The sequence below is a fragment of the Pseudophryne corroboree genome, chromosome 1, assembly GCF_028390025.1.
Source record: "Pseudophryne corroboree isolate aPseCor3 chromosome 1, aPseCor3.hap2, whole genome shotgun sequence".
NCBI lineage: Eukaryota > Metazoa > Chordata > Amphibia > Anura > Myobatrachidae > Pseudophryne > Pseudophryne corroboree.
The window spans coordinates 157,242,018-157,259,209 of NC_086444.1; the positions used below are offsets into that span (position 1 = coordinate 157,242,018).

The window sequence follows — 17,192 nt, forward strand, 5'->3', positions numbered from 1 at the left end:
GCCACCTGGGAAACAGTTTTAGCAGCCTTATATTTCTTGGGAGGCATTGCAACGCTGAATGACAAAGGTAGAGGAACTAGAGGCAAGAGGCGTCTGGAGCGTCAGTCGAGGAAGGATCCACAGTCTTGTCGGGCTGTCATATCATGTCATGAAAGCATTCGGGCGCAGGCGGGGCCTTCTCAGAGCAATCAGAACATAATGTTATTCAGCCATTTGGACATCGCGGCCGCTCGTCTCGGCGGGAGCCGGGAAATCTGCGGTCCAATGAAGTCTGCAGAATACTATATATTATATATCCAGCACACTGAGAGGGAAATGTGGGCTATTGCAGCTAGAGGCCACCAGGTGGGGCATGTGCAGTAGAAAAGAATAGTGCCAAGTGTAAGTATATTTCTGCACTTATAGGTATATGCACAAATCCCACCACAGGGACCCTAAAGCAAGAGCAGGGAGGGATCAATACCAGAGGGCCAGCAGACCCAAGGTAGCCCCAATCCAGAGACCCCCACAGCCGCAAGAGCACCCTGCTACCTCAATTCCAGCTCCACCAGAAGGACTTAAGATGGCCGCCGCGTCTCCCTGGCTGTCTGTTTCACCTCCGTCTCCCGCTGCCAGGCTTCCCTCCGATCCTCTGCCTTGGGGGGTGTCCGCCCTGGGGATCAGGGGAGGGCCCCTGTATGATCCGGAGCTTGGGTGCGGGGTCCGCGCCGCTTCCCGGCGCCGCGCTCCCGCCGTGGAGCTCAAGAGGCGGGCGTCGGGAGTACGCGAGTCCCTGGCTCCCGTATGGGCGAGGGCCGCAACCTGCAAGAGCGGTGAAAACCACTCCCCGGCTCCGCAGCAAACGCCACAGGGCTGAGGGGACCCACAGGGAGGGATGGGGAGCCCCCAGAGAGGATATCCAGTGGGTGAGCACCCAGAAAACACTAATATAGAGCACTGGAGAGAGGAGAGCAGCAGACACGCGTCTGCTCTCTTCTCCAGCCAAGCCACGCCCCCATGGGTTCTTCTTTTTTCATGGAAAGTTACTAACAAATGTTTCCATTTCTGTACATCAGAAACATGAATATTCCATCCACGATTGGATGTTGTTTTGTTAGTACAGGAATATCAGAATAAACAATACAAATAAGCTAGGTAAAAGATATTTATCCAGTAAAATGACTGTAGTACTATCCACACGTCCTCATAGATCAATCACAACACAGAACTTTGAATTGTCCAAATTAACAAGAGATTGGTTTTAGGTATTATTAAACAAAGAGCCTACATGAGAATAAACGTGTGTGTGTGAGTGATAAAAATCATTTATTGCAAACTTCTACATAAACAGTGACCAAGCAAATGGTAAGAATGGGTAACAATGCAAGAGCAATTAGTGAATCTGAGTACAGTGCACCTTCTTCTACCATTTCATTACATTGGCAATGCTATCACATTGAGTTCAATTAAGTACAATATATGCCAGAATTTACCCAATATTGATAATTTCAGCATCACTCATATGTTGTGGCTATACGGATTTTTCCCCCTTACATTCCTAGCAATAGCATTTCCCTCATTTGATCATATCTACAACTAATACAAGTGATATGAACTGCACAGGCATCTCAACACTTTCCTTAACACTGACATTTAGAATCCCCAGCTCAAAAAGATATGGTGCACTTCCCTTTTTCCCCAGTGTTCCGAGTGAGCTCCTAAACAGCCTATTAGAGTTTATGTAGGACTGAAATTAATTCTGATTGGCTGCTGAAAAACACCCTCTGTATTATACAGATGAAGCAGCACGACATAAGGGACACAACATAGTAACTTTCTGAACAGTGAGTGTAAAGCTAATGTGAGCTAATGGGTAAATACAGGTTTTATTTTACTTACACCATACAGTTCTGTGCGGATCCTCACAAAGGATCTCTTATACCACGTCCCTGTGTCTGTCTCAATTTCAATGAGCTCATCTATTTGTTTTGGAGTCTTGATTCTTTGCACCTATAAAAACAAGAAATTTATATTAATGTATATTAAACAATAAAGGGAATGTCCACCCAAGTTTTATATTGAGAGTTGGTTCTGTCCTAGGCATAGAATATACCCTAACGTAGTGACCATGCACCACACATGTTCACAAGTTTCATGTACAGTAACTCAGCTCCTCCATTTTATTTATAGGTAAGTACAGTAGGGTGCTATTAAATACATTTGTAAAGAACTGAAACTAAAGGGCATGAACAAAAATAATAATAATAATTCTATGCTCCCTTCTGAACTGTGCTACCCTACATATGTGCCAAGCTCAGCTAAACTGGAAAGACAGCCCTATGTTCTGACTAGGGGCGAATTCAGGGGTCAAGACACCCCTAGGCACAACATTATTGGTCGCACCCCATCAAGTCACTGCCCCCTTCGTGTTGGAGCCTCCTGACCGTCAAAGCAGCATCAACCGCGCCCACCCTTCACCACTACAATTTACTGACCACTGTCCCCTCCTCCTTAGGGTCACCTGACCTCATCTGGCCATCAGCCTAGCAGGGTTCTCATGCAAGTGAGCAAGCTGTGTATAACACCAAACAGACCAGGCAAGCAATACTATACTTGCTACTGACAGCCAGGGTCACTCACTTGTCTGTTTTTTACAAGTCGAGGTAAAGATCCTATTGATCAGCAATAGGAAAATCTTAATTTTGTCGAGGTCTAGAGATAGGAGTAAGTCCAGTAAAAGGTGCAATTTAATACTTTAGCATAACCATGTTGTGCTGCAGGGGAGACAATATTTAAATTGTTGGGAGGGGCGTGTTCTAACTCAACTTTAAATCAAAGTGTTTAAGTAAAGTCTCCCAGTATGGCGTCCAGTCACATGGTCTACAGTTACCATGTTGACAGTCATTATACTGACAACACACTTTTGACAAGAGAACAGGTGCCATATCAATATCCTCAGAATGTCGTCATGTAAAACTGTAATGCAGCTCGTCAGATGTCTGCGCTAGAACGGACAGTCACCTGACCGCCGGGACTCAGAATAAAACGCTGCTGCCCGGAACCAGGTACGAGGCGCTGGGCAACCAAGGACTTTCAGTAGACATTCTGTCATTAGAACTGTTGACCTAACATACCATACCCCCCAGTATGTGTGGTGCTATATACAAAGCATGCTGTGTTTTCTCTGTACGCAATAATACACAATTGGGGTAATTCTGAGTTGATCGCAGCAGGAACTTTGTTAGCAGTTGGACAAAACCATGTGCACTGCAGGGGGAGGCAGATATAACATGTGCAGAGAGAGTTAGATTTGGGTGGGTTATTTTGTTTCTGTGCAGGGTAAATACTGGCTGCTTTATTTTTACACTGCAATTTAGATTGCAGATTGAACACACCACACCCAAATCTAACTTTCTCTTTGTTTCTAAGCTTCCCACCCTCCTTTCGCTTTGATGTAGACTGGGGTTTTATGTTGGCTGTGTTGCAGTGGGAAAGAACGGCAAGTCACCAGCATGGGTGCAATTATTTAGTTGAGATGCATTCCCTTTGTTGACTGGTAGTTGGCTGTACCACCATAACAGGGGGCAGAATCATCACCCAAATGCTAGGTAGTCAAAGTAGAAGATGAGTAGATACCTTGTGTTGCTTATAGAGGTTTTATAGTTGTGTTTGTACACTGCGCACTGTATCTGCCTGCTGTTGGTTGTGTTTGGGCATTGCAGATTTGTGGCTGTCCTTTCTCTGCCACCATACAGCCTTAAATAGTAATCCTTTGCATTCAATAAATAAATATCAGCTTCTCTGGCCAAATCTAGGTCCCGGTGTCTTTATTTGCTTAAGTGTTTAAGGTTAAGTGGTTTGCACCCTTGATACACCTTATATGAAGGTTTAATGCACAAATCAGCCATTTGAAAGTTTTAATTTCCGGTTGCAGGTGGAAGCAAGGATAGTACCAGGCTGCTCACACTCAGTACAACACCACTTAGTGTTTATCACACATTAAACCATTATTGATGATCAATACCCAACCTTATGGCTGAAGCTATGAGACATACGGTACTGTACTAAAAAGCCTGGGAAATACTGCAGCATGAGGCAATCCCTGGAATTCCAGTGACTGGTGCTACACATAGGGAAATCTATCAGCCAACCTGTGAGTGCATCTTTATACTCCCTCATATGTTCTACAATACAACTGGTTGTAAATATTACACAGACTTGCAGAAAGTTCTTGTATTGGCCACAGAGGACTTACTGTGAAGACTTTCTCTGGTTGTCCACGAGCCCTCATATTTGTGTCATGGATTTGTTTTAAGATCATCCAGGCTTCATCATGTTTTCCAATCTATAATATCGTAATAAAAGAAAAACAAAACCCATGATCACACACAGTAAGGTAAGTTAGGTCCAGTCAGTAGCATGTCTCACAAAGCCATACTTAGTTCATCATATTCTCGTGTGTGTGTGTGTGTGTTCAGAAAGTGCCTATATACAATGATACTCATATATCCATTTTGCATACACTTTCAATCTTCATCATTGCAGAGCAAGGACCAATGAGTTCTGCAGTGTATGTTTTGCGCTGAATCCATACAGGGGAAAAGGTTCGCTGATATAACCCAGGAGGACACTGACAGAGGAGACATAATTGTGTACTCTCCTATGCCGTGACTATACATGAACCATATGTACTATACATACTGAATGATGGGGCATTGCACAGTGTTGCACCCCCAGCACCCAGGAAGGTTAACTGGCAACAACTAATGGAGATGGACACATTTTGGGGCCTTAGCAAACTTCTGATAGGGCCCCAAAGTTTCCAAGGAGGGAACTTTACCCCCTCTTCTCTCTTATATTATGTTGCTCCAACGCACATTGCCCTGAGAGTTACATTCCCTTTCATGACATACACAGCATTTTGGCATTTCACATGCCTTGCGACACTCACAAAGTAGGGATTTCATTAATCACCTTGCTACCCCACTACTCCTTTCATAGCACGGTGCTCAGGGCAATTGACAAAGTGGAGTAAGGATCTGGAGCCGTATGGGTTGTAGGCTGGCAGGTACAAGCAGCCAAGACCCCTAAGCTGCTAGGTAGTGCAGCATGCACTACAAATGCTACCCTGATAGTTACCACCAATGAAACACCCCAAGCATGTGGTGTTGAGGAACTGCCTTAAGTTGATGGTTTTTAAGCAGACATAAATGTAATATCTTTAGAAATGTATTCACTAAAACTTGTTTCTGTACCTAGACCATGGGGTCTCCACTTTATCTCTCTTGGAGAGAGATAAATAACCAACCAACCAGCTCCTGTCATTTTTCAAACACAACCTGTGACATAGCAGTTAGGAGCTGATTGGCTGGTATTTTATATATCTCCACTTTATCTCTCTCCAAGGCTTAGTACATAGACCCCTGTATACTGTTATCTGCTTTTACCTGTGCTTTCATACCCATTTACTCCATCTCTCCTTTCCACCTTCCTTTGGGTCCTCATGTTACAACGATACAGACATTCACTGTTCTATGCTAACTTATCAATTTCTAGCTGCCATAAGGAAGGAAAGAGGAGCAGACATTCACTTCTCAACTCACTGAAAGCACTGCAATGGCTGTTGGCTGCATTTCTAGAGAATTCTGCAAACACATCATCATCATCATCATCATCATCTTCTTCTTCTTCATCATCTATTTAGGATGCCCTAACTATGCGGGCAGCTCTGGACGTATCACAGACTTCCATAATATGATTTACAGCCTTTGCTATATAGTCAAGTGGAACGATAGTAACTACAAGGGATTTTCAGTGGGATCGGCCAGTCCAATGTATTCAGAAAACCACATTCAATATTTTATTGTGGCTGATATTATTGTAATAAATGTTGGACAGCAGGGTGGTACAACCCCTTTACAATTAGATTGGGGTTGGCTATATGGAGCCAAACCCCCCTCCATGCTAGCAGCCTCCTTAATACAAAAGGTATTCACATGTCCTGATATAAATAGCTTTACCTCACACCATAAAATGTGTTATTCCTCAGTTATAAGGACAACTAAAAGTCCATACACACTGGGCGATTTTGAGCTGAAAGCAGCGCACTTTTGGTGTGTTGAGCTGCTTTCAGCTCAAAGACGCTCAGTGTGTATGCCCAAACGATGAGCGGTGAGCGCTGATGCGCGCTCCTGCTTCATCGCTGGCGGCCGCCGTTCATCTACTGGTATTACCAGTAGATGAACGGCGGGGTGAGCGGCTTTCCATAGAGTCCTGATATGGAAAGCCGCTCACCCCCGCTGACATCGCTGGGCAGCAGGGAAAAGCGCTCAGTGTGTATGGACCTTAAGCCTAATGCTGCCATTCTCTTTGAGATCAATCAGACCAATTATCTGACATTGCTATACACTGTCAGATAACTGGTCAGTCTGTCTGTCTGTCTGACTGATGGCGAGTATATATACACTGTCAGATAACTGGTCTGACTGATGGCGAGTATATACACTGTCAGATAACTGGTCTGTCTGATGGCGAGTATATACACTGTCAGATAACTGATGGCGTGTATATACACTGTCAGATAACTGGTCTGTCTGATGGCGAGTATATACACTGTCAGATAACTGGTCTGTCTGATGGCGAGTATATACACTGTCAGATAACTGGTCTGTCTGATGGCGAGTATATACACTGTCAGATAACTGGTCTGTCTGATGGTGAGTATATACACTGTCAGATAACTGGTCTGTCTGATGGCGAGTATATACACTGTCAGATAACTGATGGCGTGTATATACACTGTCAGATAACTGGTCTGTCTGATGGCGAGTATATACACTGTCAGATAACTGATGGCGTGTATATACACTGTCAGATAACTGGTCTGTCTGATGGCGAGTATATACACTGTCAGATAACTGGTCTGTCTGTCTGTCTGACTGATGGCGAGTATATACACTGTCAGATAACTGGTCTGTCTGTCTGACTGATGGCGAGTATATACACTGTCAGATAACTGGTCTGTCTGATGGCGAGTATATACACTGTCAGATAACTGATGGCGTGTATATACACTGTCAGATAACTGGTCTGTCTGATGGCGAGTATATACACTGTCAGATAACTGGTCTGTCTGATGGTGAGTATATACACTGTCAGATAACTGGCCTGTCTGATTGTGAGTATATACACTGTCAGATAACTGGTCTATCTGATGGCGAGTATGTACACTGTCAGATAACTGATGGCGAGTATATACACTGTCAGATCTGAGTACCAATTATCGCATCTGTCCAGCATGTTGAAAGACTTTTCATGCCTAATCATCCAATCATTGTACACACTGTACAACTTTCATCCTGATCTGCCGATAATTGCTCAGTGTATGGATGCCTTTAGATACAAGTTGGCTTATAACAAAAACCTACTAATAATATTCTCATATATGTATATAAGTTACAGGAGCTCCTGAGGAAGGATGATAATGGAGATAACGTTATCAATGTGGACAGACTTAGGGGCCCATTTATCAACGAGTTTTAGCCATTTCTAACTCATTGCGTTTGATAAATGGTGCTCTAGCCAATCAGCTCCAAATTGTCATTTTTCAAACACACGACAGTTGGGAGCTGATTGACGAGTTTGAAATAAAAAAAATGGGCCCCTATGTTTTCTAGCAGAAGACTTCTCATTGTAATCCCATAGAAAGACAATGGCATACTCCACTACTCAAGCAGATATGACTTATAACAGAGAAAAGTATAGAACCATGGTCTATATTAAATGTAAATGCAAAGTGAAATCATTTTTATTTATTATACATGTCTGTGAATGTTATTGGTAGCTGTTTTATGTAAGGTAACCTTTTTATATTTATTACAGCGATCCTTTAGGTATTCGTGGTTGGAGTCATGAAAAGCAGTATTCAGAACCTTTAAGTAATAGCACACATACCAATAGGGTATAACAACGTAATGAATACTTGGCCAAAAGGGACGTACTGTACAAGGAGCAACTTTCATGTCTCTGAAATGAGGAGTAAACCTACTTTTTGGCTTTGCACTAGGTGACATTTTTCTAGCTGGGGTACTATGAATGCGTTCTTTTTAAGAAGACATTTATGTTTCTTCATGGGTGGCTTTTTGGCTCCAATACTCTATCTAGGTAAGGGTGTGGTATAGAAATTTACATTCAGAATGTCGATAATCAGAATGTTGACATGAATGTTAGCTTGATAGAAAAAATTTCGACATTCACAAATATACACAAGATCAAATCTCAACATGTTCAGAATGTTGGCATTTAACATGTAGACAAAATAATGTTGATATACTATTACTTGCATATTTTAGCCTAACCCTAACTGTATGACTAAAATGTACTATCAACATTCTGGTGTCACACTTACATAGTTGTTGAGGTTGAAAAAAGACAAATGTCCATCGAGTTCAACCTATATTACATTTTTTTATATATATTTTTATTTTATTTACTTTTATATTAATTAAATGCTGTAACCCTGGATATTTTTTTCCGCTAGGAATTTATCAAATCCATTTTTAAACTTATTGAGTCCACCATTACTACCTTCTCTGGGAGAGAATTCCAAATCCTTACTGCTCTTACTGTGAAGAACACTTTTCTCAGTTGAGTATGGAATTTTTTCTCTTCTAACCTCTGGGGGTGTCCTCGTGTCCTATGTACTGTAGTTTTTTTTTTTTTTTAAACAAATCATTTGATAAATCCTTGTATTGTCCCTTAATGTATTTATAAATATTAATAATGTCCCCTCTCAGTCGCCTCTTTTCCAGTGTGTCAACATGTAAATTGCTGACATTATGAAAATGTCAACATTTTGACTATGCTGACATTTGTTAATGTCAACATTTTACATGTCTACCTAAAGTCCATGTTGACATTCTGATGCTGATATTCTGATTGTTGACATTCAGTTGAATTCCTGCCAAGATACCCCAGGTAATGTCATTCAGGAGTTGCTTGCCTACTGTAGGAAGATGGGAGTATGTATGATCACTGGTCATCCACCCCATGAGTTTCTCTTGAACCCATATTAGACAGATGTTTCCCACTGGGGCAGTAAGACAGTACTATTCCTTTTCAGGCCTCACCTCTAACAAAAAGCGTGGACTTTCTGGCATAAAGGTTAGAGCCACAACAGCAGAAACACAGGGCAGCGCGCACACAATGACAAAGACTCTCCAGCTGTGGAATTGATAGGCTGATCCCATGCTGAAGCTCCATCCTATGAGAAAAAAAGAATATAAGATCATTTTTTAAACTGAATAAAGTCAACGAATGTAATACTAATATACGTGTACCACATCCTGGTAGTGACCCTTTGCAAATAATGACTGTAGGGAACAATTCCACACAATCCTCTGATTTTGACATTGTATCTATTCCTGGGTCATTTATGGCATGAAATCCCAAATGGCCCACAAACATTATGAAGAATCAATTACTAGTACATAAAGTGGAAATACATTTATATATTATTTCACTTTTAGTTCCCCCTAGCTCTTGTTACATGTGAAGCTGCCAGTTGCTGCTATTCCATACTTGCCTACTTTCAAGAAAGCATGTCAGGGACAGAGCCGACCCTAATCAATATGATGCCCTAGGCAAGATATTTGCTGGTGCCCCCTAGCACCGCTGCTAGTTCCACCTCTGACCCTCCATCCCTTTCCCATCACCCTCAGTCATAGCAGTACTCATTTTGGTGCTCCTACCCCCTATATTTTAAATAGGAACAGTGCGCACATTCGGCCCGCAGCCAAAAAAGGGGCATGTTCTTTTGGGAAGGTGCATGGTCACACAATAGTACCCTCAATTCAAATTACGCCACACAGTAGTGCAACTTTATTCACATTATATCATGCAATAGTGTCCCTTCTTCACATTACATCACAAAGTAGTACCACTTTAACTTATATACATTACTAATCACAGTAGTGCTCCTTATTCACATTACACAACACTGAATTGATCATTATTCACATTATACCACACCAAATTGCTCTTTAGTCACAGTAGTGCCCTTTCCATATGTTACGCCTCACAGTAGAGCACCTTATACACATAATGCCACACATTAGTAATACATTTATACACAATACCACACAGTAATGTCACTTACACATATGAAACACATTATTAATGTCCTTACACATTATGCCAACCTTTATTAATGCCCTTATACACATAATGCCACACATTAGTAATGCATTTATAAACATAATGCTACACAGTAATGCCTCTTACATTATTAATGTCCTTATAAACATAATGAGCCTTACACATTATGCCAACCTTTATTAACGCCCTTATACACATAATGCCCCTTACACATACTGTATGTCACACGTTATTAATACATTTATACACATGACACACATAATGCCGAACACTATTGCACAACGAACCCACCCGCACACAGCACTCACACAGACGCTAACACTGTGACCTCTACCTCTGCTTGGATACAGATGTGTCCTCATATATCTTTCCTCAATATGCCATGCAGCTCCCGTCTAGCTCTACTAATGTTGGGTGCCTTTTTTTGCAGAAAATGTGTCTTATTTTCATTGCTCTGTGACTAAGACGCACAAGCAGCTTCTGCTGATTAAATTGATAATTAGCATGCCTATATTCTGTGTGCGACTGTATCTGCATACGAAATGCTACGTTACTGTGATTTCCAGGAATACACTGTAACGTAGCATTTTGTATGCAGACACAGTCGCAGTCACACACAAAATACAGGCATGCCGCATATCATTTAATCAGCAGAATCTGCTTGTGCCCCTAGGCATACTAGTTTGCCTATGCCTAGGGCTGGCTCTGGTCAGGGAGATGTGAAAGTAACACCTATCAGTGCTACATCTGAGAGGCGTGTCATAAAAATGACTTACATCCAAACGTAAAGGAGCCCCACAGTTAGTAAGATCTACTTCTTGAAGAAAAGACACTGATATTTTTCAGGAATTGTTCATGTATTGTGTTTTACAAGAGGCTCCATATACTGTAAGTGGCCATGAGAAACCTTATTAACCTATCTGTATATTTTTGGATTGTGGGAGGAAACCGGAGCACCATACAGTTAAGTGTATCAAAAGTGGAAACTATTGTAATACATTGTTTTTCTTAACCCTAATCCCTGAATATCTTTAGGACAGAATTTTAATGGGACCAATTACAGAAAACTAAAATCAGTGTCTTAAGCCGGGTACACACTAGCCGATGTGTGTACCCAGAGATATTGGCGACGACAGGAACCCGGCGGGGTGCCGGCACCGACAAGTGCATAGACACTAGCCGATGCTGGCGTGAAGGGAGCGACAGCGGGGGATATTGAGTGTACACACCTGACGAGATAGTTAAAGATATCGCTCAGAATGGCCCTTCTGAGCGATACCTTTAACTTTCTCATCTAGTGTGTATGGGGCTTTAGTTTACAGAACTACAGAGGTATCCTCATTCACACCACACATCCCCTCTCATATTTGTGTGTTACAATGCAGCAGTGCACTAGTGCACGCATGGGGAGTCGTTGTCCTCCCCTTACAGACCACCAAATGTATTTTTTTTAACCATACGGGGTCCAGCAGCCAGCGATTGGAGCCCTGCCAGCTTGCAAGTATATGCTGCAATTTGCAGGTTGGTGGTGAGGGCCATAGTCAATATGACATGTTTCTCCTAGAATGGTGTCATATTGGAGCCTAATGATGAAAGTGCTCTGCATAACCCAAGCTCTGCCAGCAGTCATCTCCTCCTGCAGCATCTGGCTCGCAAGAAGCACTTCTATACGGAATACAATAGAGAGGTATATAAGTCTGATGACGGAATGACGGCAGCATCTTTTTAATTCATTGCAACTCTAGATGTAAGTGCCTCATATAAATATACCTCCTCTATAGATCTCCTCTGAATACTGAGCTATATGGTGTTGCACCCTTAAGAAATGGTATTTAAGCACATTACCTAAGAAAAAAAGGGAACTAGCACACTGCCAGTAATATATTCATTTTTATTCATATATTTTTAATAAGCACTTACAGCACTTTCTCTGCACATATTCACTTTACTGCTAACTTTGCACAAAAATAGCACCAAGTCACTTTTCTAAGAGCAGTATATTGACACATTGTCTTGCATATACGTACAAACTCCACACCAATGCCTGGACGGATGGGAACGGAGAGTTAGTACGAGTAAGGAACATCCAGATGCAAAGACACCATAAACAAGGCGAATGTTCTGCATATGTCTGGTACGCATTTTTTAACTATCACTTAAGGATTTGCAACGTTTTATTCACAAACACTGAAGGCGCAACTGATTTATCACTAGAACAAATTTGAAAACTAAGTTCCCTTGGGAATTGGACATTTTGAAATCTGGTTGCGACACCATTTAATCTGGGAGTGTTCTCTAAATAATTTAATAATTTGCTTTGCACTATTTCATGTGTAACTTATGATCTCCCATCTCAGGGATATCTGGTTATAGAATATTCAGGTTGTAGCGCTATCTGCACTTTTTGTACACATATATATATATATGTACAGTAACAGTACCTGTAAGTGTATTATGGGTGCATGTTTGTGTATGTGTTCCAGGGCCGCCATCAGGACGTGCTGGGGGCCTAGCTGTCCCGGTCCCAGCCTCTCTGACAGAGAGAGAAGGGCCCGGGATGCTCATGCAGCCACCTGCCCGCCGCAGTCCTCGTCGTTCCGCGGTCATCCCCGCTATTCTGCCACTGTCCTCCGACCCTCCAGCAGCTCTGTATTGAAAACTTCCCTCCCAAAATGGCTACTGCCACAAAGGAGACAGTTATTCAAGATACTAGAGGAGCCCTCTAGTATCTTGAATAACTGTCTCCTCTGAGGCGGTGGCCATTTTCGGAGGGACGTTTTCAATACAGCTGCAGGAGGATGGAGGAGAGCAGCAGAACAGCGGGGATGGAGGCTGGCAGGCAGCGGCATCAGCATCCCGGGCCCTCCCGACAGCGGCACATGTATGTATGTATGTATGTATGTATGTATGCATGCATGCATGCATGCGCGTGTGTATATATATATACACACACACACACACACACACACACACACACGTTAACTGGTGCAATTCTAAAGCTGACTCCTCCACAGTGCTGGGGGGGGCTGCCTATTTTGTCAGTCCCGGGCCCTGCAATTTCTGATGGCTGGTGTTCTATATAACGTGGATGTGTGTGTGTGTCAATATATAGATGCATGTACTGTATACGCACACACATAGAATCAGGCTGATCGGGCCAGAGCTGACGTCACACACTCGCTCTGAAAACGCTCGGGAACGCCTGCGTTTTTCCTGACACTTCCAGAAAACAGCAGCTACCATCCACAAACGTCCGCTCCCTATCAATCAACTTGCGTTCACATAGCGATCAAAAAAGATGCTGGATTCTTTCTCAGTTTGGCCTCGCGCGTGCGCACTACGATCCGCACGCATGCGCAGACAATCCATAATCGTCCACCTTGCGAATTCGCACAACAGCGATCAGGTAGGTCTGAATTAGGCCCTAAGACACATTTTCAGCAAAAAGACACCTGATATTAGCATAGTTGTACGAGACCTGGCGGCTCACTTACACCAGACATCGTGTGCTGCATGGCGTATTTAGGCAAGATGTATGAGGACGCATCTGCATAAGCATGCTGCAGGGGTTTTCCATTACGTACGTTTGTACAGGATGCAAAGTTATGGCACCCAGCCACACAAACGCACTTTTTAGACCAGTAGTCTATTGTAGTTATTATTCTATTCTTTGATGGCTTGTCACTGTTACCTGCTGACCCTTACTGTCCTACACCCCCATCTATTCTCCATCCAGACGATGTGCCATCTATCACTGGCTCCACACTCCACGTTTATCCTTGTCACCTTTTAGCTGCAATAAGTGCAATGAATGTAGATTTCTACCCAGCTTTAATCAAACCATAATGCAGAGACCGGCCTTGATAAAATGATTAATGATCTGCGGCTGAGTCACTTTCTCTATCCAGATGCAGACACTGCAGTGAACGTGTTTCATTCCAGCCCTTTGTATTATGTGTTTATCTTATCTGCTACACTCATGGATTCAACCATTTAATTACTTTCTCCTTTACACTTACTAAGTGTTCTGCCAGCCATTTCCCTCTAATGTTTTACTGTTTTGACACAGTACACCTTCAGAATGTAAATAGTCGGTGTCCTCAGTGAAACCTCAATACATAAGTTCATTACAGTTTACATATAATTCTTTTCATTTTTTTACTTTTTTCTTTTGTAGGTTTATCAAATGAGTCATACACTCATACATGTTTTCGGGGGTTTTAATGCATTTTCAAATGTACTAACCCACGGCTGCAGCGTTTTCGCCATCTTTGGATGGCAATAGCCTATAGAAGACTATGGGCTTCTTACCACCGGCCGCCGCATACCGCCGCCCCGTGCCACCAACCCCCCTCCCCCGGCATACCTCCGTCCAGGCACCCCTAGTTCCCGGAAGCTAAACTCCTCCTCCCCCTAGCAACACAGCCGGAGGTCCTTCCAGCCGCAGGGAGGAGGAGGAGTTTCCCAGGACAGCCTGTTGCCTGATTCCTGGCCAGGGGGGAGAGGGGGAGTCCAGGGAGGTGATGGAGACCCCCCGCAAACCACTTCACTGGTATCGCAGGTGAAGGAACTGGGCAGACAGCATCTCCATCATCGTCTGAGACAAAACAGCAACTGAGAACTGTGTGTCTCTGCTATGTGTTATCTAGTTTTTTTGGGGAGGGAACTTTCTCATTCATGATGAGTCACTGGTTTGTTCATGTGCTGAACAGGTTCAGCCTTGGGGACATCAAAAGGGGCTGGCCTGAGTTTCCTGTCCATTGTACTAATAAGAGTGATTTTAGCTTTCATACATTTAATCATAACTATTTGTTGCAATGTCCTACAACTTAATAACAAGTATCAAATGAATCTACACATTAATCTGGTTGCTTAAATACCAAATATGACAGGTGTATCTTGCTTCGTTCAAATAATACACATACATGACATTACTTCATTATATAATTTTAAATCATCATGATGTCTGGCGCTTGATATTATTATAATTATGTACTGTATGAAATAAGTGTCGAATCCATCTCTGTGGCATGTCTGTGTAAATGCGTGTGTTACCATATATTGCTGTGCTCGCTGCGCGTATTTGCAAGTATAGCGACTTATATGTGTGTAGAGTTTGTATGTTCTGTCTATGTAATATTTTTTACTTCGACAGTCCACCCTTTGGCAGTAAACAGTTAACAAGAGAAAAAAAATATTTCATACAATAATCGGTGACCTAGACACAAGTATGTATTCATTTCGCAAATCAGACACTTGACTATTTTGGGGGAAGACAGGGAGGAGGACGAGACATCCTCTATATGCACTTGGCGGTCACGGGACCACTGGTTGGGTGTGGGAAAACATTCAACCTATAGAGTATGCTGGGACAGTGCTTTGGCCTATAATGTCTGATTTGCGATGAACATTTCACACATACATGCACCTACAGTACGTCTTTGTACACTGATGTTTGGATTCGATTGAGGTTCTGCTGGGTAGATGAAGAAGACAAAAACAAATTGTGAAAGTGACATAAAATTTTCATGATCTACATATTCCTATCATTTTCTGAACATTGTTTCCATTTCTGGAACGTATGCTAGGTCTGTTTAAAAATTTAAAAGGGTTATAAGTAGTGTCCTTCCTAAATAACATAAACCTTTGGAGTTCGGAGAGAGCCACTCATAAACCTTTCTTCCACATATATTAATGAGCTCTTTATCTGCAATGTGTAAATAGCCATTGTCTGATTGTTCCTGATTACCTCCGAACTCCATAACTACTAGACCTTTGATTTTTCTCTGACTTTAACAAACTGATCGGCTAATCCTGGTATCCTATAATGAAATCACTCCTTCCTCCAGAACCAGTTCCAGTCCCACACTCGACTCCTCATAAAAAAAGCCTCGCAAAAATAGAATGTCCTGGAAAAAAAATGTTTGTCAGCGGGAAAGAGAGAAAGAGAAATAGAACAAAACCACTCTTGTTCATAACAAATCAATTACAATGACTGGTCTTTCTGCAATCCTTTAGTACGCTCAGGTAGTGTTCAACAGTGCTGCCTCTCAGTCTTCACGGAACAGAGTCTCTGGTGATACTTTTGCGATCTCATTCCATTTACGAGTTCCTTCTGGACTACCGACTTTCCTGCAATGGGAATCGTGGACCCAAGTCTCTCTCTCGGCTACTTTCACTGGGATAGTGCTGTCAACAAAACTTGGTATGGTCCTTCCCACCTGTCTATTAGGCAACCTGAGCGTAAGAACAATCACACAGTCTCTTGGTTCACAATCAAGACAGTTAGTATTTGGCATACCAGCAATCAACAGTTTCAAGTTCTTTTGTCAAGTTCTCAAATGCTGGCTCATCTCAATAAGGTACCGTACTGTCACCTCATTGGTGTATTTCTGATCATTGTGCGGATCAATCATGACATGAGGTTGTCTTCCAAAAACAACCCAAAAAGACACAAATACCAAAACAAAAACAAAAACAAATTTCGAAGAGGGTGAGTCGTTAAGTGAAGATCTGGGAGTGGTTCCGATGCTACATAATACTAGTGGCAGTATCTATGATCACAATAGTACAATTTCAAGCTTTGCTCCAACTTCTAGGGGTACCATTATTTACACACAAATTTCTGCACAATTTTTCTTTGCGGTAAACACAGCAGCATCCGTGGCGGCAGGAAATGCCTCTACCCAGTTTGAGAAAACATCAGTGCACACCAATACATAACAATAGTTCCTAAAGGGTGTTAACTGTACGAAGTCGATTTGTATTTCCTGAAAAGATCCGTCTGCAGGAGGGATATGGGATGGCTCTGTTGGTATTGCCTTACCAATATTCTTCCTCAAGCAAGTAAGACAGGTCATTGCTCTCTTACCTTCATGAGAATAGAATCCTGGCGCACACCAGTAGGCTCTCATCAGCCTGCACATACCCTCTTTGCCTAGATGAGTCAGACCGTGTGCCACCTCAGCTAGACTTGGAAGGTATGCTCTGGGGGCTACTGGCTTACCATGTCCACCTGTCCACAGTCCTGAGGACTCCTGGCCATACCCCTTTGTCCT

The 17,192-nt window shown here is 42.6% G+C and overlaps 1 protein-coding gene across 1 annotated transcript in view; it reads right to left on the reverse strand.

The window, feature by feature from the left end:
* SV2C (synaptic vesicle glycoprotein 2C) overlaps positions 1-17,192 on the reverse strand; it is a 454,860-nt gene that overhangs the window by 78,428 nt on the left and 359,240 nt on the right. The window contains exons 5-7 of the mRNA XM_063963739.1: positions 9,108-9,241; positions 4,235-4,324; positions 1,879-1,989 (exon numbers count right to left, since the gene is read on the reverse strand). Coding sequence (XP_063819809.1) covers positions 1,879-1,989; positions 4,235-4,324; positions 9,108-9,241 — 335 coding nt within the window. The remainder of the gene's footprint in view (positions 1-1,878; positions 1,990-4,234; positions 4,325-9,107; positions 9,242-17,192) is intronic.